At 44.1% G+C, this 27877-nt stretch overlaps 1 protein-coding gene across 1 annotated transcript; it reads left to right on the top strand.

Annotated features, from left to right (window-relative positions):
- Positions 1-3137: 3137 nt before the first annotated feature.
- On the top strand, positions 3138-27130 carry APOD (apolipoprotein D; the record flags this gene model as incomplete). The annotated part of the gene is made up of 6 exons (XM_079763191.1): positions 3138-3151; positions 11398-11573; positions 15071-15219; positions 20032-20153; positions 23686-23774; positions 26895-27130. Exons 3-6 carry the CDS (start codon positions 15097-15099, stop codon positions 27128-27130), a joined length of 570 nt encoding a protein of 189 aa, XP_079619317.1. The 5' UTR covers positions 3138-3151; positions 11398-11573; positions 15071-15096.
- Positions 27131-27877: the final 747 nt, after the last annotated feature.

Genomic DNA, 27877 nt, shown 5'->3' with positions numbered 1-27877 from the left:
AGAGAACAAAGGCAAGAGCCTCATTGTCCTATTTCTGGACCTGGACTCTCTCCACCAATTTTTTTTTTAATTTTAGAAAATTAAGAAAAACAAAATAACTCCTACTGCTTATGCATGGAAAAATACTGAATTCTGCCTAGCTGGCATGGCTCAGGGTTGAGCATTGACCTATGAATCAGGAGGTCACAGTTTGATTGCCGGTCAGGGCACATGCCCGGGTTGAGGGTGTGGGGCATTCATGAGGCAGCCGATCAATGATTCTCTTTCATCATTGATGTTTCTGTTTCTCTCTCCCTCTCCCCTTCTCTCTGAAATCAATAAAAAAATATATTTTTTTAAATCCTGAATTTTGTCCATGTTGGAAGGTATGGACAAGGCACTGCTGCCCTATATATATTCATAAGAACTTACCTCAGGAAGTAAGGTAAGGACTTACCTTATACAGGACTAGTGGCCCAGTGCACAAAATTCGTGAACAATAAAAGCAAATGAATTAATGGAAATATTTTAATATTGCTATTTGCCCTTTCTCTATAATAGAAGTGTCAGAGATGAAAGAAAATTAGTGAAATGTATATGAAAATTTCCCCTCCTGTTGGAGTCTGGGGCTTGTCCCAGGACTCAGAGTCAAGTCCCCGCCCACCCGCATGCACTCAGAATTGGGCAAGACCCAGCCCCAGCCAGCCCCACCCCTGTCAAGCCCTGCAGGGCGGGTGGCAAAGCCTCAGGTCCCCCGGCCCAGCACCGGGTGGGAGGTGCAGCCTCAGATCCCCCATCAAGCCCCACTGGGCAGGGGGCACAGCCGCAGGTCCTCCAGCCCGGCCTCAGGTCCCCGGCCCCGGCTCAAAGGCGTGACAACCATTTGCATATTAGCTCTTTATTATATAGAATTGCAAAACCAGAAGAAGATTGTTTCCCAGCAAACATCTGGAAAATCCCAAGGCCACAATAACTTGACTGAGGATTCATCTAATGCACTACTAAGTGGCAGCAGATGTCTCAGCTCCTGGAATTTGACCGATGATAACATTAGATGGTAAACGAAATGACTTTCAGGTGGCCTTTTTCAAGGAAGGAATGAATGAGCAGTGTCATCTTTCCCTGCTGAGAAGGTTGATAGATATTTAACCTGAAGGCATTAACCCCTGGCCACTGTCCTAGCTGAACCCTTTCACTCTTTCCTATGTTGGGGCAATATGATGGTTAAAAGTGTGAGTTTGGACTCACACCTCAGGGTTTAAATTCTCAGTTCAGCACTTTAGAGAAGTTGCTTGACCACCTCTTTCCACCTCAGGTTTTTAATCTCTAATAAGAGATTAAAAGTACTAATCCCTACCTTGCAGGGTATGGTGACAATTAGAACTAATATATGGAAAGCACCTATACAGAACCTGATGTGTCGTGTTTCAATAGTTAGGAGTTATAATTTGTTCTAGGTTGGACCCTGCACCTTCCCCTCGATGTCCCTTCCTGAATAAAGCAGATGTTAGGGCAGATATAATTAGAGGAATGACTGTGTTCAGGGAAGTCACCATGATCAGAGCCGACCTGTTTTGTTTGTCCAACATATCTCAGCAAGATACGTGACTTGACCACAGTCACACAAAGAGAAAATCCTGCATCTTCTCACCACCAAATTCATATATCTGTCTGCATCTGGTGGCCTACCCTCTGCCTTCCCTCTTGTTTCTATGGACACAGAACTCTTGCTCCTCTCAAAAGCTAGCCTCTCTGAATGTGCTCTGGATCCCATCATAGTCTCCTACTTAGGGTTGCTCTTGTAGTCTCCACCCACCTCTCCTACATGGTTAATATTTCTTCTGGGCCAGATCATCCTCATGTGCATGCTCTTAGTATCTCTCTTAACCTCCATGTCTACTTTCAGCTATTAACCATTTCTCTCCTTTCCTTCATTATTAAAGAGAGTTGATACCTCCACTCCTTCCACCAACCAACTCAAATTTGGCTTCTATCCCCTCTACTCCATAGTGACTGCTCTTGTCAAGGTCACCAATGACCTCCGTATTATTAAATCCAGCGGTCACTTCTTTATTTTTATCTTCTTTGACCTCTCAGCAAAGGTTGATGATTTCCTCCTTCTTGAAACATTTTCTTCCCTTGGCTCTGTGATAGCTCACTGTCCTCTGTTCGTTCTGTTTCCTTTATTGACTCCTTCTCCTTTACTCGACCTCTATAGGTTAGAGGGTACCAGGGATCTGTCCTGAGCATACTTTCGTTCTATAACTGTATGCTTTCTCTCAGTAACTCCATCCAGTCCCATGACTTTGAGACCATCTATGTGCTTATGATTCCCAAATCTCTGCCTCTAGCCCTGACTTTCCCCCCAAACTTGACTTGAATATCCAACTACCTTTTTAATGTTTCTACTTGGATGTCTAATAGACAACTCAGGCATAATTCATCCGTGAAAAACTTCTTGAGTTTTACTCCCAAACTTTTTCTTTCCTCAGTCTTCCCAGTGTTAGTCATTGGCATGACCATCCACCCAGTTGTTCAACCTATAAATCTAGGAGTCAGTCTTAATCCCCCTCCTTTCTCATTTTCCATATTCAATCCATCAGCATGTCTTGTTCACTTTATCTGCAAAGCATATTTCAAATCCATCTTCTTCTTTTCATTTTCAGTACAGTTCTTCTAGTCCAAGCCATCATTACCTGAATGACTACAATAGCTTTTCAGCTGATCCCTCTGTAATCACTTTACAATTCATTCTTGACGTGGCAGCCTAAATGATCTTCTCATGCTCTTGCTTAAAACCCTCCCATAGCTTCCCATTGTACTTAAAATCCAAATTCCCCAAAGCAAGGTATAATATGGCTCCTGCCTACATCTAAACTCATTTTGAATCATTTTCCTCTTTGCCCTCTCCACTCCAGCCACACCCGTCTTTCTGTTCCCTGAAACACAAAGTCTGCTCCCATCTTGGAACCCTTGGTAGGGTTCTAAGAATTTCCCAGGAAAGGGTTCTAAGAATTTCCTAGATGGGGTTCTAAGTGTTTCTCTCTCTCAGATAGTTTCCCAAGAAAACAATTCAAATAAAGTCTCAGAACTGTCACTTGTTCCTAGAATGCTGTTCGCCATGATCCTTGTGTGACTGGTTTCTTCTTATCATCCACATCTCAGCCTAGATGTAAGTACTCAAATAGGCCCCTTGCTAACCACCCAACTAAAGTAGCCACCCAGTCACTCCCTAGCCTGTCACCCTATGCTCTCGTGTATATTTTCCTGTCTCTGTATCTGACTCTCCCCTGGAAGGTAAGCCCCACAAGAGCTAAGGCATTGTCTTTCTTCTTCACCACTACATCTGCAGGACTTACCCTGGTAGTGCCTGAACATGGCAGTGCTTGACATGTGTTGTTGAATGGATGGATGGATGGATGAATGAGTTAGCAACAGAGCTAGGACTAGAACCCAGGCCTCCTGCCTTCCAGTTCAGAATTCTTTCCCCTGAGCCATATCAAGTTGCAGTTTTTATCAGTTTGATTGCTTTCTTCTGGTTCATCAGATGCTTGGTGCCATTCAGTTCTCACCTGGTTCCAGCTCCTAGTGATAAAGAAAATGGCCATAAGGGGGCAAGAAGGAGAGGAAAGAAAAAGTGAAAAAATCATGAAGTATATAATAAATCGTGCATGTAGAGAGAATTAAACATTCTATATTCATGTAATCATCCGGTCACATTTGGTAAACACTTAGACAATTTACCAGGGATAACAAGACAAATCTACTCTGAAGGATCTGACAGCCTCCAGAAGGAGACAGAGGCCTCAGTGTGATGGGCCTGAGAACAAAGTAGCATGGGCTGTGGAAACACAGAGCAGAGTGAGGAAGGCTGCCGGAGCGGGGGAGAATTCAGGAAGACATTCCAGAGAGGGGAACTTTGGAGCTGACTCTTAAAGAGTGAATTCTCTGAGGTGTGAATTTCTGAGTCCTACATTTTTCTGAGTCCTACTATCTTAATTGTTTACAACAAATGTGTATTATTTTGGAATTTAAAAAATAAAAAAATTTGACTTTGGGTGGTGGGTTTTAAATAAAATAAAGACTGGTTTAGAACACAGGTCTGAATTGGTTTATGGTGCCTACAAACTTGTGCATGGCTCTACATCACAGAAATATATAGAGAGAGAATTTCCCTAAATTATATCATTTATGAATATTTGCAGGAAAAAATAAACTGAGACACAAAAAGATAATGTGATTTTTCTCATGCTGGGACTTCTTAGAATAGTACTTTGAGCTCCACAGTTATTGATTCAATGCTGAGGAATAAATATATAAATATATTGATCTCCAACTTACACATTTGGAAACCAACAACATTGCTTTGTGAAAAACGGCGACTGTTTAGAATAGAGGGAAATACTCTTTTTTATGACATGAACAAGAGTATTTCTTGGTGACAAATGTGATGCTGATATATATAAAAAAAGACACAGAGCCCTAGCCAGTTTGGCTCGGTAGGTAGAGCATCGGCCTGAAGGGTCCCGGGTTCAATTCTGGTCAGGGGCACATGCCTGGATTGCAGGTTTAATCCTCAAAAGGGGGTGTGCAGAAGGCAGCTGATCAATGATTCTCTCTCATCATTGATGTTTCTATCTCTCTCTCCCTCTCCCTTTCTCTCTGAAAAAAATAAAATAAAAAAAGACACAGAAACTTACAGGCTAGTTCTTTCTCAGGAAAACAATTCAAGTAGAAGACTCTTCAATATTACCTCTAGTTCCTTTTGCATATATTAGAATTCTCAGTAAATTCTTTGAATAAGCAGGTCCCTTCCATTTATTTTACAAGTATTATTGGGCACTTATGTGGGGGTACAGCAGTAAATCAATGAGACAAATTCTCTGCACTCACAGAGCTTATATTCTAGTGGGGAAAACACAATAAACAAGAAAAGACATAAATAAAGGATATACTTTTAGGTAAAGTATAATCCTATATAATAAAAGCCTAATATGCAAATTGACTGAATGGCAGAATGACCAGTTGCTATGATACACACTGACCACCAGGGGGCAGACTCTCAATGGAAGAGCAGCCCCCAGATCACAGGTCCCAGGCCAGCCAAGGTAGGCTGGTCGCCAATTGCCCCACTGGTCACCCCACAGATCAGCCCTGATTGCTGGCCAGGCCTAGGGACCCTACCTGTGCACGAATTTCATGCACCGGGCCTCTAGTGTGTGTGTGTGTGTGTGTGTGTGTGTGTGTGTGTGTGTGTACATATATATATATATATATATATATATATATATATATATATATATATATGGCTAAGTGACCATCTGACCAACCCACCAGCAGGTAGGTATGGCACACACTGACCACCAGGGGGCAGATTCTCAATGCAGGAGCTGCCGAGGTGCAGTGACTTGACAGTGGTGGTTCTCAGGTGACACACCCCGGAACCAGAGAGGAGGGAGCCGATTCCTTGCGAGGCAGCACAATTCCACCTTCGGCCTTGGGTTATGTTGTTGCTGTGGCACTGTCAGCCCTGAATCTGGTTTACTGCCGAGCTGCAGTGACCGCAGATGCCCTTAGAGCCAAGGTGCTGCCACAGGTGCAGCTGGCCGGGGAGGGACTACAGGAGGTTGGCTCCAGGGCATGTCCAGCCCATCTTGCCCAGTCCCACCATGCCAGCCACCTTCTAATTAATTTCCTTTCAGTGTGCATGAATCTGTACACGGGGCCACTAGTAAGCATATAACGAAGCAAGTTAAGTGATAGTGACAAGAGTACCATTTTTGAAACGTCTGGAAGGCCTTTTTAAAAAGTGACATTTGAACCCAGCTGGTGTTGCTCAATGGTTGAGTGTCGACCTATGAACCAGGAGGTCACTGGTTCAATTCCAGGTCAGGGCACATGCCTGGGTTGCAGGCTTGACCCCCAGTAGGGTCCTTGCAGGAGGAAGCCGATCAATGATTCTCTCTCATCATTGATATTACCATCTCTCTCCCTTCCTCTCTGAAATCAATAAAAAAAATATTTTTAAAAATAAAATAAGTAAATAAAAAGTGACATTTGAGCAGGAATATTGGTGGAGGGAGGCATTCAGAGTTCTGAGGGGAAAGCATTATAGGAAGGACAACTGGAGTCAGTGCCCTGAACAAGAATAAGAATCCCTTCTTTTCCTGAAAAGGTAAATATCCCCAAAAAGAGCTCTCAAAGTTTAGTATGTTATGAATTCACTCTTGTTGCTCTTGTGTTTTTGTTTAGTTTTTATTTTTTAAAATCTTTATTGTTGAGATTATTACAGATGTCCCTCTTTTTTCCCCCATAGCTCCCCTTCACCTGGTTCCCACCCCACCCCAGGCTCTTGCCACCCTATTGTCTGTGTCCATAGGTACTGCATACATGCATATAAGATCTTTGTCTAATCTCTTCCTGCACCCCCCCCCCCACATCCCCTTCCCTCTGAGAATCTTCAGTCTGTTCCATTTCCATGCCCCATTCACCAGTTAACTCTGTTCATCAGATTTTTTATTCACTTGATTTTTAAATTAACTGGTTGATAGATATGTGTTTGTTGTCACTTTGTTATTCATAATTTTTTACCTTTACCTTTTTTTTTCTTCTTCCTTTCTTAAAGAATACCCTTCAGCATCTTACCTAATAATAGAGAAACATGTAAATTGACCATACCTCCGCTATGCCCACAGCCAATCGGAGTGAGAATGCAAATTAACCCAACAAAGATGGAGGTTAATTTGCATACATACCTGGGTCACTCCCAGCCGGCCATCGGAGGGGCCAAGCCTGCGATTGGAGGGGTGGGGTGTGGGGGGAGGGGGAAGGCACTTCCCAAGCCTAAAAGTCTGGGGCTTGGGAAGGGGCCTAGCCTCTGACCAAAGGCAGACCATCCGGAAGGCAGTGCTGGGTTGCCCAGCTGCAGCCTGGCGACCCAACACTGACTGCTCAGGTGGCTGAGCCCCAGAAAGTGAGTCAGGGTCTGATCTGCAGCCTCAGTGGAAGCTGTTGATCAATGTACTTACCTCTCTCTCTCTCTCCCTCTTTCTTTCTGATCTTCGCCAGCAGCCAGGCTTTTCTTTCTCTCCCAGCCTCCGTGGGGGGGCTGCTGTTAAACCCCACCTCTTTGATCAGGCCCAGAGATAGGCCTGGAGATGCTGACTGGCATAGGAACCAACCAATCAGAACCAAAGGTGGGTGCTGTGGGGAACCAATGGCTGCCTAGGAGGTGGAGCTTCTGACACTGACTAGCATAGGAACTGACCAATCAGAACCAAAGGTGGGTGCTACGGGGAGCCAATGGCTGCCTAGGAGGTGGAGCTTTTGACACTGATTGGCATTGAAACCGACCAATGAGAACCAAATCTGGGTGCTGTGGGGAGCCAATGGCTGTCTAGGAGGCAGAACTTTTGAAGCTGACTGGCATAGGAACCGAACAATGAGAACCAAATCTGGGTGCTGTGGGGAGCCAATGGCTGTCTAGGAGGCAGAGCTTTTGATGCTGACTGGCATAGGAACAAAACAATGAGAACCAAATCTGGGTGCTGTGGGGAGCCAATGGCTGCCTAGGAGGTGAAGCTTTTGACACTGGCATAAGAACCGACCAATCAGAACCAAATTGGCCAGCAGAGGTGGGAAGGTGGGGGTGACATCAGGCCTGCAGGAGAGGGAAGTTAGGGGTGATCAGGCTGGCAGGCAGAAGCAGTTAGGGGCAATCAAGCAGGCAGGCAGGTGAGCAGTTAGGAGCCACTGGTCCCAGATTGTGAGAGGGATATCTGACTGCCGTTTTAGGCTTGATCCCTTGGATCAGGCCTAAAATGCAGTTGGACATCCTGCAAGGGGTCCCCAATTGGAGAGGGTGCAGGCTGAGTTGAGGGAATCCCCCCTCCGTGCACGAATTTCGTGCACCAGGCCTCTAGTTTCATATAATACTGGTTTGGTGGTGATGAACTCCGTTAGCTTTTTCTTGTCTGTGAAGCTCTTTCTCTGGCCTTCAATTCTAAATGATAGCTTTGCTGGGTAGAGTAATCTTGGTTGTAGGTTCTTGCTATTCATCACTTTGAATATTTCTTGCCAGTCCCTTCTGGCTTGCATAGTTTCTGTTGAGAAATCAGCTGACAGTTGTATGGGTAACTAACTGTTTTTCTCTTGCTGTTTTTAAGATTCTCTTTGTCTTTTGCTCTTGGCATTTTAATTATGATGTGTCTTGGTGTGGTCCTCTTTGGATTCCTCTTGTTTGGAGTTCTCTGTGCTTCCTGGATTTATAAGTCTATTTCTTTCACCAGGTAGGGGAAGTTTTCTATCATTATTTCTTCAAATAGGTTTTCAATATCTTGCTCTCTCTCTCTTCTTCTGGCACCCCCATAATTCGGATGTTGGTATGCTTCAAGTTGTCCCAGAGGCTTCTTACACTATTTTCATATTTTTGGATTCTTTTTCCTTTATGCTCTTCTGATTGGGTATTTTTTGCTTCCTCATATTTTAAATCATTGACTTGATTCTTGGGATCCTCTAGTCTACTCTTGAATTCCTGTATATTATTCTTTAATTCAGTCAGTGTATGCTTAATTTTTGACTGGTCCTTTTCCATTTTTTTGGCATTCTCACTAAGATCCTTGAAGGTCTCACTAAGTTCCTCAGAGGTTTCTAGAATATTATTGAGTAACCTATAACTGTGGTTTTGAACTCTATATCCAGGAGTTTGCTTTCTTCCATTTCTTTCATTTGTGACATGTTTCTTTGTCTCCATATTTTGGCTGTTTCCCTGTGTTTGTTTCTATGTATTGGGTAACTGCTAAGTCTCCTTGAGTTGATAGAATGACCTTGTGTAGTAGGAGTCCTATAGGGCCCAGTGGCTCGGCCTTCCCAATCACCTGAGGTGAACACTCTTGGTGCACCCCTTTGTGGGCTGTGTGCACAGTCTTGTTGTAGTTGAGCCTTGATTGCTGTTGGTGTCACTGGGAGGAATTGACTTCCAGGCCAACTGGCTGTGAGGACCAGCTGTGACTACAGTGGGAGAGCTGCTGTGCAGGAGACACCCTTAGGAGCAGGACTTGCTTCAGTGGGGCTTTGGTGCTTACTGAGTCTGTCTCTTGAGTGTGTCTCTTATGGATGTGAAGAGTTGTAATCTGGTATGGTCTCACATTGACCACTGGGTACACTGGCTCTTAGGTCTCCAGGGAGGTGCAAAGTCAGCCACTGCCTGGGGCCATCCAACAGGAGCTTCAGAGAGATCTGCAGATTCCTCCTCTTTGTATCAGGTTTGGATGTACCCAGATGAGGCCCAGCTGTGAAGCAAGGCAGGCTGGTGCTGCTGCCAACCTTGGGCCTTTTATTGATAACTTTAGGGCTCCCTGACCCAGCTGCAGCTTGTTTGACAGGTTTTAGGCTGAGAAATGACAGGCCATTCATATGCAAAAGCCGCTGCACACAGCTTGGGTGGGGTTGTGAATTGGGTGGGGCTGGGTCTCAGGGAATCTCCAGGGCTGAGCAAACAAAAATGGCTGCCAGGGAGGTCCCAGCATGGGAGCAATGACTGCTGTGAGCACCTCCATCTGGAAGAAAGCCTCCCCTGCATTCCTGCCCCCATGCCAGACAGTCCAGTTTCTCCCTGTATGTGTCTAGGACCCCCCCACCCCCATCCCCAGAGTCTTGCTGGGCACTGAGCTCAGAGGAAGTGGGAGTTTGTAAGTTCAGTTCATGGTTCCGGCCTTTTAAGAGGAGCAGCTGGGTCTCCAGAAGCCTGTGTGTCACTCAGCCCCAATCCGCACTGTTTTTCCTTTTTTTAAAATATATTTTATTGATTTTTTACAGAGAGGAAGGGAGAGGGATAGAGAGTTAGAAACATTGATGAGAGAGAAACATCAATCAGCTGCCTCCTGCACATTCCCCACTGGGTATGTGCCCGCAACCAAGGTACATGCCCTTGACTGGAATCGAACCTGGGACCTTTCAGTCCGAGGCCGACGATCTATCCACTGAGCCAAACCAGTTAGGGCTGCACTGGTTTTTACAGCCCGTAGTTCTTACAGGCCCGTAGGGACTTCTTTCCCCAGCTCGGGGACCCGGGGCTGGGGGACTTGTGTGGGGCTTGGACTCCTGGCTCCTTTAGATGGCCTCCGCAGAGGCGAGCGGCACGCCCAGGTGCCAGACCAGCCTGTTCTGCGCCTCCACACCTCCTACCAGTCTCAATTCGCTTTCTTCTTTACTTCTCTATTTGTAGTACTTCCACTCAGCCAGCTTTCCTGTGGTTCTGGATGATAGTTGTTCTGTATTTTAGTTGTAATTTTGATGTGGTTGTGGGAGGCAGCAAATACAGGCATTTACCTATGCCACCTTCTTGGTTCCTTCTGCCTGTTTTGTTTTTAACATATATTTTTATTGATCTCAGAGAGGAAATGAGAGGGAGAGAGAGAAGAAACATCAATGATGAGAGAGAAATATTGATCATCTGCCTCCTGCACGCCCCCCCACGGGGGATGGAGCTTGCAACCCAGGCATGTGCCTTGACCGGGAATTGAACCGTGATCGCCTAGTTCATAGGTCGACACTCAACCACTGAGCCACGCCAGCTGGGCTGTTGTTGTAATGTTTATAAGGCTTAATTATATAAATTTTTCTCTATTACTAACAAATTTGAGAATGAATTTTATTTAGGATCTAAGTATCCTACAAAGGTACTGTCTTATCTATATGCCACTAAAAAATACCCCTGCCTATCACAAAGGCATAGAATCCAATTCATGAGTCTAAGCTGCTCATTCCACAGAGATAGATAAAGCCCAACCAGAAGTACCCTTACTTAAACCCCACCCCCACCCCACCCCCAGCCCAAGCAGTGACTGGGAGGGTCATTAAAGGTACAGAGAGGAGCTGCAGAAGACAGCTTTGGCATTCTCAGCTTTTAGCCCTAACGGTTGCAGAACTAGTATCTAGCCTACACCCCCAGCTCTGATGGAGACAGGAATGGCAGTCTCTACTTCACAGTGGGGAGACTGAGAATCAGAGAAGTAAGTGGCTTACCCAGGATCACACAGAAAGTCAACTCCAATTCCTAAACTTCACTCTGTTGCCTGAGCCACATTCCAGGCCAGGGACCACATGGGGTAGAACCCCTGCTCCATTTCAGGAAATGGGATTGTTGATTTTTCATTTACACAAAAATGAAAAATAAACACCAGATGTTTGAAAACATCGTAACTCATCCTTACTGGAACTTTAAAGTGCAGTCTGACTAAGAAAATTAAATTAGAAAATCCACATAGCAAAAAAACAGAATATTTTGAATGAAATAGACTTTGTCTTTCTCTCACACACACACAAACAATATCTCATTGTTTCTTCTTCAGGGAGCAGCTGTGAAGGAAATTGGGGGAGGGAGATGGTCAAAACATTCCATCTTTGTGTTTTATACAGAGCTAAGCTTTTAGTCCAGCCCTCCTGAACTGCAGGGGGGTGTGGCATGCATTAAAATTAAACGTCAATGACCTGATGAAGCTTATAAAATAACCTGGGAGAAGCCAGTCACCTAAACAAGGCATCTCAAAGTCGGTCATTTTGCATCTGGAAACTGCCTTCATCTTGATAAAAAGGTATGTACTGTAGTTTTAAATATTTTTTTAGGATGAATAATGCTTAAAATGGAGAGAGTCTTGAATTTTTTTATTGCCCCTTTTCAGCTAAAAGTTCATAACTAACATGATTATGAGACTTACATGCTGCCCGCTGCTCTAAGAGGGCCACTTAACTAACACGATCGAGGGCTTGTGCCAGTAGCTTTAATTTTTCCTCAAACAAACTGAGGTTCAGCTATCTGAAGCAACAGGCCCAAGATAAGACTGCCAACAAATGCCAGAGCTGGGGTGCCAACTCAATGTTGACTCACCTCAAAATCTTCTACTTGCAATATGTACCCTCTCTGTACTAATTGAGACAATTGAGAGAACTTTCCATACACCAATACTATACTAGATGAATTCTCGGGCAGTTGTTATCCAAATGCTCATTACAGTAAAATACTGAAAAGCGGACTGGAATTGTGTGGATAGAAAATGTGTTTAACAATATGGCACAAAAATGTGTTCTTCAGAAGATATGTTTTCTTGTTAAATTCAATAGCTAAATGAGTTTTCAAGACTCATTTGCTTGTGGAAATGTATTGTATGTTACCACGTGAAATCTAAAAATCTAGTCCTTAATGTTCTTCAGAGACCAGGTCCACGCTAACACGCAGGTGTTAGGAGTGCAGTCTTAGGAGATCTGGCAGAAGCTCTGGCTCCACAGCTGACCAGGACGTAAGCTGGGCAAATTGAACTCGCTGAGCACAAAGAGAAGGTCAGCGTTGGATCCTTCCAGGCAGGATGGTTTGGAGATGCAGTGCCTGGCACATGTAAATGCCCGAGGCCAGTGCATCTGGGTGGGAAGCTCAATGAATGTGAGCAGTGGTTCTCAGAGTCAGTGCTGGCCCAGTGGATGCCCCTTAGAATTATTCTTAAACTATTTACTATTCAATTAAAATCTTATTTAAATTACATTCATTTAAAAAAGCATTTAGCCCTAGCCGGTTTGGCTCAGTGGATAGAGCGTCAGCCTGCGGACTGAAAGGTCCCAGGTTCGATTCCGGTCAGGGGCATGTACCTGGGTTGCGGGCACATCCCCAGTGGGAGGTGTGCAGGAGGCAGCTGATCGATGTTTCTCTCTCATCGATGTTTCTAACTGTCTATCCCTCTCTCTTCCTCTCTGTAGAAAGTCAATAAGATATATATATATATATAGTACAGTGATTAAAAAAGCATTTAATCTTTTCTCATTAGGACAATCTTCCCATTGGTATTAATTAGAAGATGCAAAAATGTATTATATATATACCCAAGTTCCTAGGTACATGTTAATGATGTGATTTATCCTCAGTAGGTGCTCAGTAAGTGTTAGAATTAGAATGGAAGGGGCAGTGAAAAATCATGGATTTTATGAACCCTTTCTCTCACAAAAAAAGTTTTGACTATAGGAATAAAATTCCTGCAATAAAGAGGTATCTTTGGGAGAGATGCAATCAAGGGGAATTAGCCTTGCTCTGAAATCCTCCTACAGAGCTAAAAAACATGTTTCAGCCCACAGTAGAACATTTTGTAATAAGAGAGTTGTCAGAGCAAAATGTGGAACTGACTTTTGGTGTAACTGTCACGTGGTGAGGTGAGACTCATCAGGCTGCGGAGGTGGTGTGCAGAAGGAAGCCTGGCTCAGAGCCTCTGCAGAACCGACCGCTGGAGATGGGGTGCGAATCCCAGCTCTCTGCCCTCTGGGCCTCAGCTCCCCATCTGTACCCTTGGGGGTGGGGGTGGGGGTTGGATAAATGGCCTCTAAGGTCCGGTCCAGTGTTTGGAACCCTCTGGAATGTGTGTAATGTGTGGCCCTCCTTGGAAGTTAGCTCTCCTGGGCAAGGCACTGAGTGTGGCACCTACTGGAGGCCAACAGTAGATAGAGCTCCAGGGGTTCTAAGAGCCTCTTGGAAATGGATGCACATTTTTGTAGGTTTAGGCTGGGTTTCCGCAAATCCATCATCCCTGAAAAAGTTACATGGTGGTAGGGGCTGATGGGAAATGGGGCTTCAGAGACTAAGGAAGGTGGTCCCCCCCACCCCTGCAGACTTGCTCAAGGGGAGGGCTCTCAGCGACTACCCCTCCCCCCACCGCCACTGGCAGCGTGTACTCGTTATGTAATTTTTCTTTTGAAAACCAGCCAGGAAACTTCCAGAAGAAAAGCTATTGATCATTAAAGTTATTTGAAGGTTTAGAGACTCATTATAAAGTGGTGATAATTATTCCTAGTATGACACATCCTTTTAAATGCTCAGATCTGAGAACATTTTGCTTGCGTGGATTCAGTCCTCCTCATCACAAGGAGAAAGGCAAAGAGCTGGAAATAGCTCTTGTGCAGCTACAGGCAGGGAGTCACAGGGAAGAGAACAGACTGACAGCAAGTCAGTGAGAAAAGCAGGGAGCAGCCTGGGAGCAGACCCTGCCAGCAGCCCTGCAGTGCCCCACCCACCCACACCCCCACCTCCACCCCACCCCCCACCCCCACCCCCTTCTCCTCCGGCTGCCCCTCCTCAAAGCAGCTTCTGCTGCCAGAAGGGTGCTTTGGGCAGAAATACTTGTTGCAAAGTTGCATGCCAGCTACTAATCCTCAAGTTAATTGCACGTCTATGAAAAATATCCCCAACAGAATGTAAAAAGAAGAAAAGAAAAAAAATCAGAAACAATCATTTGTTTTGCTTTTCATAGTAATAGTAACTAGCATTTACTGAGCATTTTCTCTGTATCAGACGCTGCTCTAAATGCTCTCTCTATTATTTCATTTTAATTCTCATAAAACTTCATGAGGTGAATGATTACTGTTCCTACTTAATAGACCAAGAAACAGAAGCATAAACGGGACACAGTTATACTTAGTAGGTGGCAAAGCCAGAATTCAAACCCGGGGCCCTGCTGCTCCCTATCAAGGTTTCCAGCCCTACTCCTGGGTGGATAAACAGCTCAGCAAGATTGGGGCAGGGGTGAGGGGTGAGGGCAGGAAGGCATTTCTCTTATGAATTTCATGAGATACTAAATGTTATAGTGCTTTGTTCTCATTCTTTTCTCTCTCATGGTTCACTTGACAGCTTCAGTCTCTCCCTTTGCTGTCTCCTGCCCCCACATCATTTCTGTTCACTCAAATATATACCGTGCCTGACACTACATGGTTCTGTGGGGGAGTCCAAGGAGAATCAGACACAGTGTCCACCCTTGAAAAACGCCTAATTCGATGAGGGGAAGTGGTTGTAACACAAATACAACAAACACTAATATCAGGCAAAGTGTGCTCTATGTAGGTGCAAAGGCTCTAGAGAGAGGCTGGGGGGGGGGGGGCGGTGGTAGGGGAGGGAGGGTAAGACCTCACAGCAGTGCTGACAGTTCAGGTGGCCCCGGGGGAAAACCGGGGAATACCGGGCTGAGTGGGAGGATTGCCCACAGAGGGACCGGCCAGCCCAGAAATCTTTCTCCAGAGATTGCTCAGAAAACTCCCGCTGCTTTGCTTCCTCCAATTCCAGGTTCCATCTCAGCCAACAGCCCCAAGATGGTGACTGCCCTGCTGCTGCTTTCGGCACTGGCTGGCCTCTTCGGTGCGGCAGAGGGACAAGCATTCCATCTCGGGAAGTGCCCAACTCCTCCTGTGCAGGAGAATTTTGACGTGAATAAGGTGTGGTAAAAGGCTAACCTCCCACTTGTTTTCTGTCTCCTGTTTGAATGAGCACCCTACAAAGCTCAGTTACATTGTTCTGCTTTGATGGCCACAGCAAGCCTGGGGAGACCTACTTACCTTATTTGTGATCCTGAGACAAGAACCGGGAGCAGGGAGTTTTTGTAAGCCAATATCAGGAAGCACCAGTGACCACGTAGGAAAGTGAGACAGAGAAGGCAGGAACGCAATAAAGGCTGCATTCAGGAGCAGGCTACTCTGTGAACAACGAGGTTCAATCCTGCTGAGGCTCCTCTAAGGCAGTGGTTCTCAACCTTTCTAATGCCACGACCCTTTAATACAGTTCCTCATGTTGTGGTGACCCCCAACCATAAAATTATTTTTGTTGCTACTTCATAACAGTAATTTTGCTACTGTCTGGCAGAGAAGGGGACAGAGGGGCAGTGTGTGTGGGAATTGTCTGTGGCTGGAGTAAACCCAAAACAAAGGTGGACTGAGAGGACACGGGACCAGGCATCAACAGCAGTTGCTGCAGTACATTGTCCCCATTCTACCGATGAGGAAGCTGAATGTTGAAGCGTTTATAACCTACCCAGTCACACAGCTAGTGAGTGCAGACTGGGATTCAAAACTCTCGGCTTCCCTGCAAAACACCCACAGGTTACTCAAACAGGGCCTAGGAGAGGACAGAACTCCCCAAGGGGCTGTCTTGTAACCTGCACTAAAGAGAGATCAATATAACCAGCTCGCCCATGTATGGCTTTCCTTCCTCAAATTAGGCCCAGCCTTACTGAATACCTGTGTGGCCAGAGGGATGGAGCAGCAGAAAGAGGCAGCTTTTGGATGGCATGATTTAGAGGCTCTCATTGTTGCTAACTCAAGGCTAGAATCTCCCCATTAAGACATATTCTCCTTAGTAGAAATTTGGATCTCTCTTTTAAGAAGCAATTCATGTCCTCAGTGGATAGTGTGTCGGCTTGTGGACTGAAGGATCCTGGGTTTGATTCTGGTCAAGGGCACATGCTCGGGTTACGGGCTCAATCCCCAGTAGGGGGCATGCAGGAGGCAGCCAATCAATGATTTTCATCATTGATGCTTCTATCACTCTCTCCCTCTCCCTTCCTTTCTGAAATCAATAAAAATATATTTAAAAAAAAAAAGAAACAACTCACTTGTTATGAATAACATTGAAGTTGTTATCAGTCACTCACAGCTCAGTGTGAATGGGTATTGGGACCTCACAGAGTATGGATTAAGGTAGAGAATGAGGGAATTTAGCTCAAAGCCTGAAGGGGTTAGGGAGAAGGGGCACCATCAATAGAGTTCAAACAGGAAGGTAGGTAGGAGAAATACAGTACACCAAAGTTGACATTGACTTACTGCATTAATTATTAAAGCTGATTCCTTTATTCAGGTATAGGAGGCTTTACAGAAAAAATCCAGGGAATTTAAGTTACATTTCAGTTTGGGGATAAAAGTCCCAAGATACGTTGGAAATTATAATTGATCTGTATTTACAAAAGTCCTTTGAGAAATAAAGCAAGGAGTTTTACTGAGATATAATCCATAAGCTATATAATTTACCTATTTAAAGTGGTTTCACTTTCAGTGGTTTTAAGTATATTCAGTTATGAAACTATCACAGCAATCAATTTTAGAACATTTTTAGCATCTCAAAAAGAAACTCCATACCCATTATCAGTTACTCCCCACTTCCCCCCAACCTTCTCTGCCCTAGGCAATCAATAACCTACTTTCTCTCTGTATGGATCTGCCTATTCTGGACATTTCATAGAGATGGAGTCATACAATAGGTCTTTTGTGACTGACATCTTCTACCAGCACAATGTGTTCAAGGTTCATCCATGTTGTAGTATAAATCAGTACTTCGTCTCTTTTCATTGCCGAATAATATTCTACTGTGTGGGTCATGCCACATTTTAGTCATCTGTTCATCATTTGGGTTGTTTACACTTTTTAACTATCAGGAATAATGCTGCTATGAGCATTCGTGTCCAGGGCTTTTTGTTTGCTTGTTTGGTTTCATGGACACACATTCTCAGTTTCCCTGGATGAATATCTAGGAATAGAATTGCTGGGTCATATGGTAACTCCACGTTTAACCTTTTGGACACTGCCAGGCTATTTTCCAAAAGACCCGCAGCATTTTATATTCCCACCAGGAGTGTATAATTCTCATTTTTCCATATCTTTGCCCATATTTTTTATTGTCATATTTCTGATTATAGCCATTTTTAGTGTATATGAAGTGGTATCTCATAGTGGTTTTGATTTGCATTCCCTTAATAGCTAATGATGTTGAGCATCTTTTCATGTGTTTATTGGAGATGTCTCTGTTGAAGTCTATTGCCCATTTTCAGTTGGGTTATGTATCTTTTAATTATTGAGATGTAAGAGTTCTTTATTTATTTTAGATACAAATTCCTATCAGGTATATGATTTGCAAGTTTCTTCTCCCATTCCATGGATTGTCACTTTATTGACACATGTAAGTTTTTATATTAATGACTTCTAATTTATCTATTTTTTTCTTTTGTTGCTTCTATTTTTGGTGTCATATCTGGAAAGCAATTGCCACCCTGGCCGGTGTTGCTAAATGTTTAGAGTGTAAACCCACAGACCAGAGGGTCATAGGTTTGATTCCTGGTCAAGGGCACATACCTGGGTTGCAGGTTTGATCCCCGGCCCCCGTCAGGGCGCATGCAGTTGGCAACCAATCGATGTGTCTCTCTCCCTCCCTTCCTTCCTTCCACCCTCTCTAAAAATCAATATAAAAAATATCCGTGTGAAGATTAATAACAACAACAAAAAAGCCATTGTCTAATCCTAGGTTATAAAGATTTACTACTATATTTTCTCCTAAAAGATTTTTAAATCTAAGTCTGTGATCCATTTTAAGTTAAATTTTGGATATAGTATGACACAGGGTCCCAACTTATTCTTTCACATGTAGATATTCAGTTGTCCCTATTTGTTGAGAAGACTATTCTTTTCTCATTGAATAGTCTCAGCATTCTTGCTGAAAATCAATTGACCATGTATGTAAGAGTTTATTTTTGGACTCTCAATTCTGTTCTATTGATCTATATGGTTATCCTTATGCCAGTATGATACAGTCTTGATAACTGTAGCTTTGTGGTTAAGTTTTGAAATCAGAATGTATGAGTCTTCCAACTTTGTCTTTTGGCTATTTTGGGTCCTTTACATTTCCATATGAATTTTAGGATCAGCTTGTCAATTTCTGTAGTTTTAATAGAGATTACATTAAATCTGTATATCAATGTATATCAATTGCCATCTTAAAAATTTTGTCTTCCAACTCATGAACTTAAGGTATCTTTCCATTTACTTAGGTCTTCTTTAATTTCTTTCAACAGTGTAGTTTTCAGAGTACAAGTTTTATGTTTTTCTGGTTAAATTTATTTCTAAGTATTTATTTTTTGATGTTATTATAAATGGAATTTTCTTAATTTCACCTGCAGATTACTCATTGTAAGTGTAGAAAGAGATTTGATTTCTGTATATTGATCTTGTATCCTTTAATCTTGATGAATTCATTTATTAGTTCTAATACTTTGTGTGTGTGTGTGTGTACATTATGATTTTCTGTGTACAAAAATTATGTCATCTGCAAATAGAGAGTCATACTTCTTCCTTTCCAGGATTCTTTTTAGACATTGCATTCTCCTATGTAGCAAGAGAAATTGAGACCCTAGAACCTGGAAAAATCAAGAAAATAAGATTCTCCTCTATAGCCTCTGGAAAGGAGCATAGCCTTGCCCACATCTTGGCTTTAGCCCAGTGAGACCCGTGTCAGACTTCTGACCTACAGACCTAAAAGGAAGTAAATTTGTGTTTTTTTACACAAACTGTAGCTTAATATATACACTATTTCCACCTGACTCTTTTTATTAAAGGTACCTTAGAGATAATTACACATTACCCTTTTAAAGGAGTAAAGGAGTATGTATAACATTCCACTGTATAAATGTGTCATTATTTACTAACTTGGCCCCCTACTAATGCTCACTGAGACTGTTTCCTGTCTTTTATTATTACTAATTGTACTGCAACAAATAATCTTGTGCATACACCATTTCTTTCACTACATTTCCAGAAGTGGAATTTCTGCGCCAAACAGTATATGTATATTTAGTTGTGCTAGATATTGCCAAATTACCCTCCATGAAGGTTGTAAATTGGTTCAGTCTCTATGCCAGGCAATGTATGGAAGCGCACAGTGGCACACTTCCTTTAAAGTTGACTCGGTACACCGAAGTTATGAACTGAGAGCAAGCCCCAGTGGAAGAATGATACAGGTCTTCTAAGTTCTGGTCATCTGCCAAAAGCCTCTGAGACCCACTCCCTGTGTGGGGTCACATGAGGAGAACTCAGTCACCTCTGGAATCCCACAGTGAACACATCGAAGTTTGTACACAATTCAAAGATGCCATGAAGAACCATAAAACATTTGAGATGGCACCTTACATCATCTAATCCCTTACTTTGACAGAGATTTGAATTTCACATAGATTTTGTCTGAAGGGAACACTGAGAGCGAATCTAAATAAAGAGCACTTTAGGAATAATGTGGCATTCAATCAATGCCTACACATCCGAATCACTTCTCCTTTGAATCATTATCTTGCTCAGTTGCTAGTGGGAACAATGCAGCCCATTTTGCCTGGTTTCCCCAGGAAAGGGCTCTGCTCTGAAAGACAACAATAGAGGAGAGTTTGCAGGTCCCCAGAGAGTCACAGGGTTTTGCTCTACTTATTGTTGTCTCTGCAGTATCTTGGAAGATGGTATGAAATTGAGAAGATCCCAGTGAGCTTTGAGAAGGGAAGCTGCATCCAAGCCAACTACTCACTAATGGAAAACGGAAACATCAAAGTGATAAACCAGGAGCTGAGGTGAGTGGCTGTGGTTTCAAAGGCATTGCACATCCTGGAGCCAGCCCTGCAGAGAGCTGTCCTGGAGTGACTGGGTGCCCTTGCAGGCTAGTTCAGGGAGGGTTCAGTCATTGCTGGGTCTAGACTGCCTGCTCACAACAGGCCCTAAGAGGAAAGCTTTTGGCAGGCAGGACGGTGGGGACTAAAAGTCACTCATTTCCCTGCCCACTTGCTGACCACCTATTGCGCACTGGATCCTGCGAGAGGTACTGGGCACTCAATGGTAACCCAAATTCAGAGTTCCTGTTCTCACCGCAAAATAGATACTCGGGTAGCAAAGGACATCAGGGACCATCTTGTCTGATCTCCAAACCAAGAGAGAAGCCCTTCCCATACAGCTTCTCCCAGAGGCATCCAGCGTTGCTTGCAGCTTCCAGGAACTGGGAGCGCATCACCAGCCATGACAGTTTATCCCACCTCCCAACAGCTTCAGCTATTAGAAAACGCCTTTTCTTATTAAGCAAGGATCAAATACATATGGAGCCACATACTAGGTTATGTGAACAGGATATCCTATAGAAGTGTACCTTTCTGTTACTAAAGGCTTTTCCCAGATTAATGTTTGATCCCAAAATTCACATTTTGAAAAGCAACCATAAGCTTTCAAAAGCCTCAGAAAAACTCCTACCCACCCTCCATTAACAAAGATAACAGCAACAATAAAAATAGTAACTAACAGTTATTAAACCTTTCCTATATGCAAGGCATTATTCTGTGTGTATATCTATAATAATAAAAGCATAATATGCTAATTAGACCGGTCGTCCTTCCAGGACGAAGCCGGGGCTGCAGCCACGAGATCAAGGCAGCCGCTGCGGCTGTGAGGGAGGGATCCAGGCAGCCGCCATGGCTGGGATTGCCTACTCTCGCACGAATTTCGTGCATCGGGCCTCTAGTGTACTGTATATATACATTTGTATATAGCTATGTGAGTGTGTAGGTACAGGGTGGGGCAAAAGTAGGTTTACTGTTGTTCATATGGAAAATAATACAATAATTAATAAATAATTCAAGAATAAACTGTGTTTCACATAGTCACAGCTGTAAACCTACTTTTGCCCTACCCAGTATATTGATTTAATCCCATAACAAACCTGAGGTAGTGCTATTATTAGCCCCATTTTTATAGGTAAGGAAACTGAGGTACAGTGTAGTAAAGTAATTTGCCAAAGGAGCCCACAGCTTATAAGTGATGAAGCTGAGATTCCAACCCAGGGAGAAGTGACACCGGAAGAGAACTGGAGACAGAAAAAAAAAAAAAAAAGACTGAGACTATAGGGTTGTCCTTCCAGTCCCCTATGGGCTCTGAGAATTGTGTTCAACTTCAAGAAAACAACTACAGCCCAGCCTGGAAGTTACTCAGGCTCAAAGGGACCTTCTGAGGCCATCCTATTATCCACTCAGCTTCCAACAATGGGTTGATTCCCTGACCTGCATAAACCAAAGAAACAAAGTAAGGACCTTGCGGGTCTCTAGAGAAAAATTCAGCTCATTCAGAGCCCAGGAAGGGTTACAGGAACTGAGTTGTAGACACCCAGAAGAGCTCACAGGAATTCTGTAGGCCCTAACATTGCAATGACTTTATTTCAAATATTTTGTCCCATTCTATGACCAAGAGTCAGACAATGACACAAATCCCAGCACCTATGTGATCTCCCCCCTTCTCCTTCGGAGTGAGGCAGGATCCTGAGTGTTAGGTCTCCTTGCCTCTCAGGTCATACCTGGTTAAGGTACAAGGGGACATGAAGAAAGGTTTGCTAGTTCAGGAAAATGGTCTTTTTTCTCCTTCCAGGAGTGAGTGGAGTGCAGTGAGTGGAGCAGAGAGTCTGAGCTAAACACTAGACATTGTCAGAGAATTTGAGGGACAAAGCAGCTGGCACAGGGTTGGGAGCTGAAGGGCTCAGGCTTTTGAAGAAGGCTGCCCCGTTTCAAATGCTGGTTCAGCCACTTACTAATGACAAGATCTTAGATTAGTGGTAATAATCCACTCAGCCTCCCTCTCCACCTGGGTAAAATGGCAGTAATCATGGTACCTCCCCCCAGAGGGCTTTGTGACTAAGAGTGAGGCAACACATGTAAAACACTTAGACCAGTGTTTGGTGTATAATAATCTTTTAATAAATATTTCCTATTATTGTTAATCTGCTGCTACTTTTGAAAAATTCATGCATTTTTCCCATCAACAAGTTATGAGTTTATGATCAGAGAGGGGTGTTTTAAAAAATGTTCTGGAGCACAATGCAAATGACAGTGAAAAGGGGAAAAGCCTGATGGGAAGAGACTAGTTTGTTGCTAAGCAACTGTATGCAGATAGAAATGGACCATCTTCCCAATGGCTGAGTTCCAGGTGAGAGAGCAGGGCTCTGTCTGCGGCCCTATTTAAAGATAAGCAGACAATGCATCCAGGATCACCACAGTACATTCCTACCCGCCCTTACCTGGTGCTTGTTGGCTGGTTTCTAGGATATTCATCACCACTAACCAAAGCCTACTGGCTTTCTGACACATACTATTGCTCTAATTTTAGTTTGCCCCCGGAGGACTGATTCACAGGCAGCTCCTCTCCCGGCTTCCTAGGAAGAGCACCCTGATGTCTGAGCACCCACCCTCTGTGCTGCCTCCATCCCCAGGCCTTTCTGCTCTCCCCGTGGTCCATGAGGTCACTGGGAATTGACCCAAAAATGAGGCCACCTCCCTTGAAAAGAGTGAAAGTATTTCACACCCTAAGACCACCACTTTTATATATATACCATTTTATATACCACTAAGAAAGAGATGACACTGCCAATTATAAGTGTAGGGTGGCATTAATTGTAAGGTGCATATTTCTTCATATTTAATGTCTCTAAGATCTGGATGCACCTGAGAATCACTGAAATAAGGTGTTTGCTCATTGCCTGCTTTACCAGGCGTACATTGAAATCTCCCACACTCAGTCAGAAGCTTGCTGAACTGAAAGGGGCCTCAGAGTTCATGTGTATGAACCCTTTTATGGGAAAGGTGAGCACTAAGGCCAAAGAGGGTCTTGCAGATCTCCATACTTCATGTTTTGGCCACTTCTATTTTAAAAAAAGTGATTCACTTTCTTTTAAAAAAAAAAAGTGAATTCTCAGTGTACTGGGTTGTTGTGTTTGTTTTTCCTTTATTTATTTATTTATTTTTTTTACTTCCTCTTTCTGGAGCCTTGCAGGCCACTACATACAGTCCAAAAACCAGTGTTGAAGTACAAGGGCCTAACATAGTGTCTAATCCTGGAGCATTGCCATTGCTGCTTTTCACTTCCCCAAGGCTGTCTTCCTCTGCTTGGTCTCAGAGACGGTTGCAAACTGAAGAGGAAAGGATAGAACTGGAGTCTAACCTACCTTTGAGATCCTCTCGATCCAGAAATTGCAATGTTGGCCACTGTGCTTCTTAAGTGTAATGAAAGTGGCCTTTCATTGATTTTTGGCTTTCATGAGTTCAGGTTATTTTTATTTTTTTTAACTCATTGCAGATCTGATGGAACTGTGAATCAAATCGCAGGGGAAGCCTCCCAGAGCAACTCTACTGAGCCCGCCAAGCTGGGAGTAAAGTTCTTCTGGTGTAAGTATCCACTTCTCTCAGGAGGTTTCAGGGGCAGGAGATAAGCACACTGGGGGCTAGAGCCCTGGGCTGGATACGGTTGTGTCCCATCTGAGTGTCAATAATGGTTCAATGCATAATTATTTATTGAGCACCTACTCCATGCCAGGTACTGGGCAAGTTGCTGGAGATGCAATGATGAGGAAGACAGAGCTGGCCCTCGTCCCCGAGGAGCCTACATCCCCGTGTGAATAGTGACAAGTATCCAGGCAGTTTACTATAAAGCTGTAGTGAGTGTTTCAATAGAGGAGACACAGAGTGGCCCACACAGAGCTTGAGCAGTAGGAGACCCAATCCAGTCTTGTTTCCTAGAGGAAACGGAAGCCTGAAAAATTAGTAGTTATTAGCAGAACAACTAACATGTACAAAAGCTTAGAGACAAGAAACTGATAAGAGTAAAGGTAAGTCTGAGTCCTGATTCTGTCTGCTACTTTCCAGCCACATTGTTGGGGTCCCTGAGAAATATTTAATCGCAGGCATTTGCCCTCCGAGTTCTGCACTAACTGAGGATTGAACATAGGCAACAGAGAAAGCACCATATATGAGTTTTGTTGCTGAATTAATTAGGTTAATTCAGCTCAGAACTGTGAGACTTTCTAAGGCCAAAAGTGCTTGGGAGCGCCTCTCCCCACCTGTGGGGCAGACACAGAAGTGACCAGCTGCCCTCCTCCCCCATTTCCCCATTGATGAAGGGCCTAGAGTGGGGCAGAGAAGAAGTTCTTATTCTATAGACCAAGATAGGAATGCTGGGAGGAGGAGAAAACAGTTCCTCCCACACATATGACTGTAGGCAACTAACTTCACATCTACACCTAGTGTTGTGTAGATCAGTGATGGCGAACCTATGACATGCGTGTCTGCACTGACACGCGTAGCCATTTCTGATGACACGCGGCCGCTGAGGCGGCCGCATGCCGAGGATGAAACATTTGCTGCTCCTGAGGATGAAACATTTGCGAAATAATGTTTTGTCCTCAAAATGACACACTACCCGAGTTATGCTCAGTTTTTTGGCGAAGTTTGACACACCAAGCTCAAAAGGTTGCCCATCACTGGTGTAGATAAACTAGATCACACATGCTCTATATGTTGTAAAGGGCTTTGTACAGGCCAGTTTCTCTTGTGGTTTCTACAAAGAAGGTGAAATAAAGAAAAGCTAGATGACAGGAGGCAGGCTAGAAGGGGTCAGTTGGGGGGGGAGGGGACCCATGTAATACTTTCAACAATAAAGATTTAAAAAGGAAAAAAAAGCTAGGTGATATTGGCACAGTCATTGGACTAATTAGAGGCAGAGTTCGGACTAAAACCTAGGTCTCCAAGCTCTCAACTGAGGGCTGGGGCTGGGAGGGAAGGTCAAATATTATGGGCACAACCTTCTTAAAGAAGCCAAACAGGAACTAAAAGAGGCAAGAGTTGTTGGCTGGGGAAGCAGAGGAGGAAGAGATTTATTGTTGAAGGGATCAGATGTTTACACTGGGTTTTGCAGAGTGTATGGGAGATTATGGGAAAGAATGTTCCAAGCGGAGAGAATGGCATGAGAAAAGGCCTGAAGGGTCCATGAAGTAGAAGACGAGACTAGGGAGGGTCTCCAAGGCCATGTTAGATAACTTGAAGGTCCTGTCCTAAAACTTTGACAGTCAAAGTTTTCTAGTAAAGAGACATGGAAGTTTTCTTTACTAAATGGAAAATATCTGGGTAAATTTATGCATGAGCGCTAGACCCTGTGGGAGGAAGACAGGATATGCATACCTGGGTGTGTGCAGTGGGGCATGCTGCTGCTGCTGACGTATCACTCAGGGCTGAAGAGCTCTCAGTCCAGCTGGGAACCCACAGAGCAGTTGACACTTCTCAGTAGCAGATATATGGTAAATATATGCTCTCATGAGTGAGCCAGGCAGGTGGCACCAACAGTGTTAGAAATGTAAGTCAGAAACAACACTCAGTTTAGCTCCTGCAGCCTTGTCCAGGCTTCTGTCCAGACATCCTCCACGTGTTCTTCTGTTTTTATATTTATAAGCAGGTAGAAAGTCAGAGGTAGGAGGGATGTTGGTGGGTGGTCATCTGAACTAGTCCTCTTGTGTGGTCCTGATCATCAGCTGGGTCCTTCACCCCCAGCCAAGCTCTAACCACACTCATGCTGCCTCCTTTGTCCAGCAGCTTAGCTCTGGTTTGACTTGGCAAACAGTGAGATTATTTTTTATTGGAGTGGGTAGGATGCTTAAAACCCAGAAAACCACCCAGGACTGCATATGTGTTCAAGTCTTTTGTTCTTATGGGGTCAACACACATCTATCTCCCATGTGGGTCCATCTCCCACTTAACTTTAACAAGCTATGCTATGAGTTTTCCTTGGTTTGAAGCTTGGCCATGGAGGTCAAATTCATGGAGGAAATTTCTGGTTTCAGATGGAGAGGGCAAATACCCTATCTCTCCCCTTAATGACCCCTTTAATTTTGGGCTTTCAATGCTACGTAGCTATCAATCAATGAATCTTCATAGACCCTTTGTAAAGAAGAGCTTATAACTTGTTGCCACCTGATTTACTATATTCTTAAGAATGGGAGGATTTTTCAAAGGACAAGCGGGAAGAGAAACAAACCAAGGTTAGCCACTACCTCCTCCCTTGGTCAAGTTCTAGAGGAAACTGGGTGGTACAGGCTCAGAAAGCCTGCGGCTCCTGACCTTACATTCTTGAGTCTGCTTAGCTCAGTAGTGCCTCTGTATGCACTAGTGCTAATCTAGGGGGTCCAGCCAAACCCCCAACTTACTATGGGCTTCTAGAGACCAACCTGCTACCTGGTCCTTCCAGGGAGGATCAGGAATGCTAGCTCTGAACTCTGACTGCATATTAGAATCACAGGGGAGTTTTTTAAAGAACCAACCACCTCCATGTCAGAATCCAGGGAGGGGTGGAGATGGGTCTAGTATTGGTCAAAGCTCCCATATAACTTCCACATGAAGCCAGAATTAAGAACCACTGATCTGGAAGAACCAAGACCCCAGAATCTGGCTTCCAGGTCCTGAAGATGAAGGTTTCTCTTGCTCTGGTCCCTCCTAATACTGCCCTCCTCTGGTTCTCAGTGATGCCTTCCGCTCCGTACTGGGTCCTGGCCACCGACTACGAGAACTACGCCCTCGTGTACTCCTGTACCACAATCGTCTGGCTGTTTCATGTAGATCATGTTTGGATCTTGGGAAGAAACCCTTATCTCCCTCCAGAAACAGTGACCCATCTGAAAGATATCCTGACCTCTAATAACATTGACATCGAGAAAATGACCATCACAGATCAGGGGAACTGCCCCGAGTTCCTGTAATGAGGCAGGAGGCTGCATTCACCCCATGTTCCTTCCTTTGCTTTGTTTTTTCCCCACCCCCTCCCACCTCTCACAACAATAAGCCAACCCACCATGGCGAACCATTGCAAATACAGAAGGAAATTTGTCAGCAGGAGCCAGCGGAGAGGAACTCAAGGAAAGTTGGCCCAAACGCTTAGCCGTACACTACCTGTTACCTTGCATGCCTAACAATAAACTTTTTTGCTGACCTTCTGTGCTCACAGTAAATTCTGATTTGAACAATTATTGTGGATTTTAATTATAAATTTATGTTTGGAAATTCTTAATCAGTTATGTTGAAAAAAAACACCTAAGTACTGAACAGCTTAAGTTTAAAGGTAACAATCCTGTCTCTGGAAAAGGAAAGCTGATGGCAAAGACATATTATGGGTGACCCGGATCCAGGTGCCCCCTTCTGCATCAGGCGCTCCTTTGGGAAAATCACTTAGGGTTTTGGAGTCTCTGACAGGCAGTTTCCTTGGAGCATTTACTTTCTTATCAGGAGGTCTTCAGAGTCAGGCTGAAGAATGGGACCATCTTGGGTCTGTGCAAGGAAGTAGAGAATCTATCAGAGAGAACTCATGGGGAGTTTAAAAAAAAAATTAGTTTGGGGGTGTGTCTTTCATTCAGCTGATATTTACGGAGGCCCAACTGCATTCCAGGCATTAAAAGCACAGCATCCCTGTCCTCCCACAGAGGTTCACAGGCCAGCGAGGGAGACTGGCA

Source organism: Cnephaeus nilssonii (genome assembly GCF_951640355.1).
Source record: "Cnephaeus nilssonii genome assembly, chromosome: 3".
NCBI classification, from domain to species: Eukaryota; Metazoa; Chordata; class Mammalia; order Chiroptera; family Vespertilionidae; genus Cnephaeus; species Cnephaeus nilssonii.
The sequence above is the reverse complement of the archived record's forward strand: the minus strand, read 5'-3'. Positions and strand labels throughout refer to the sequence as shown.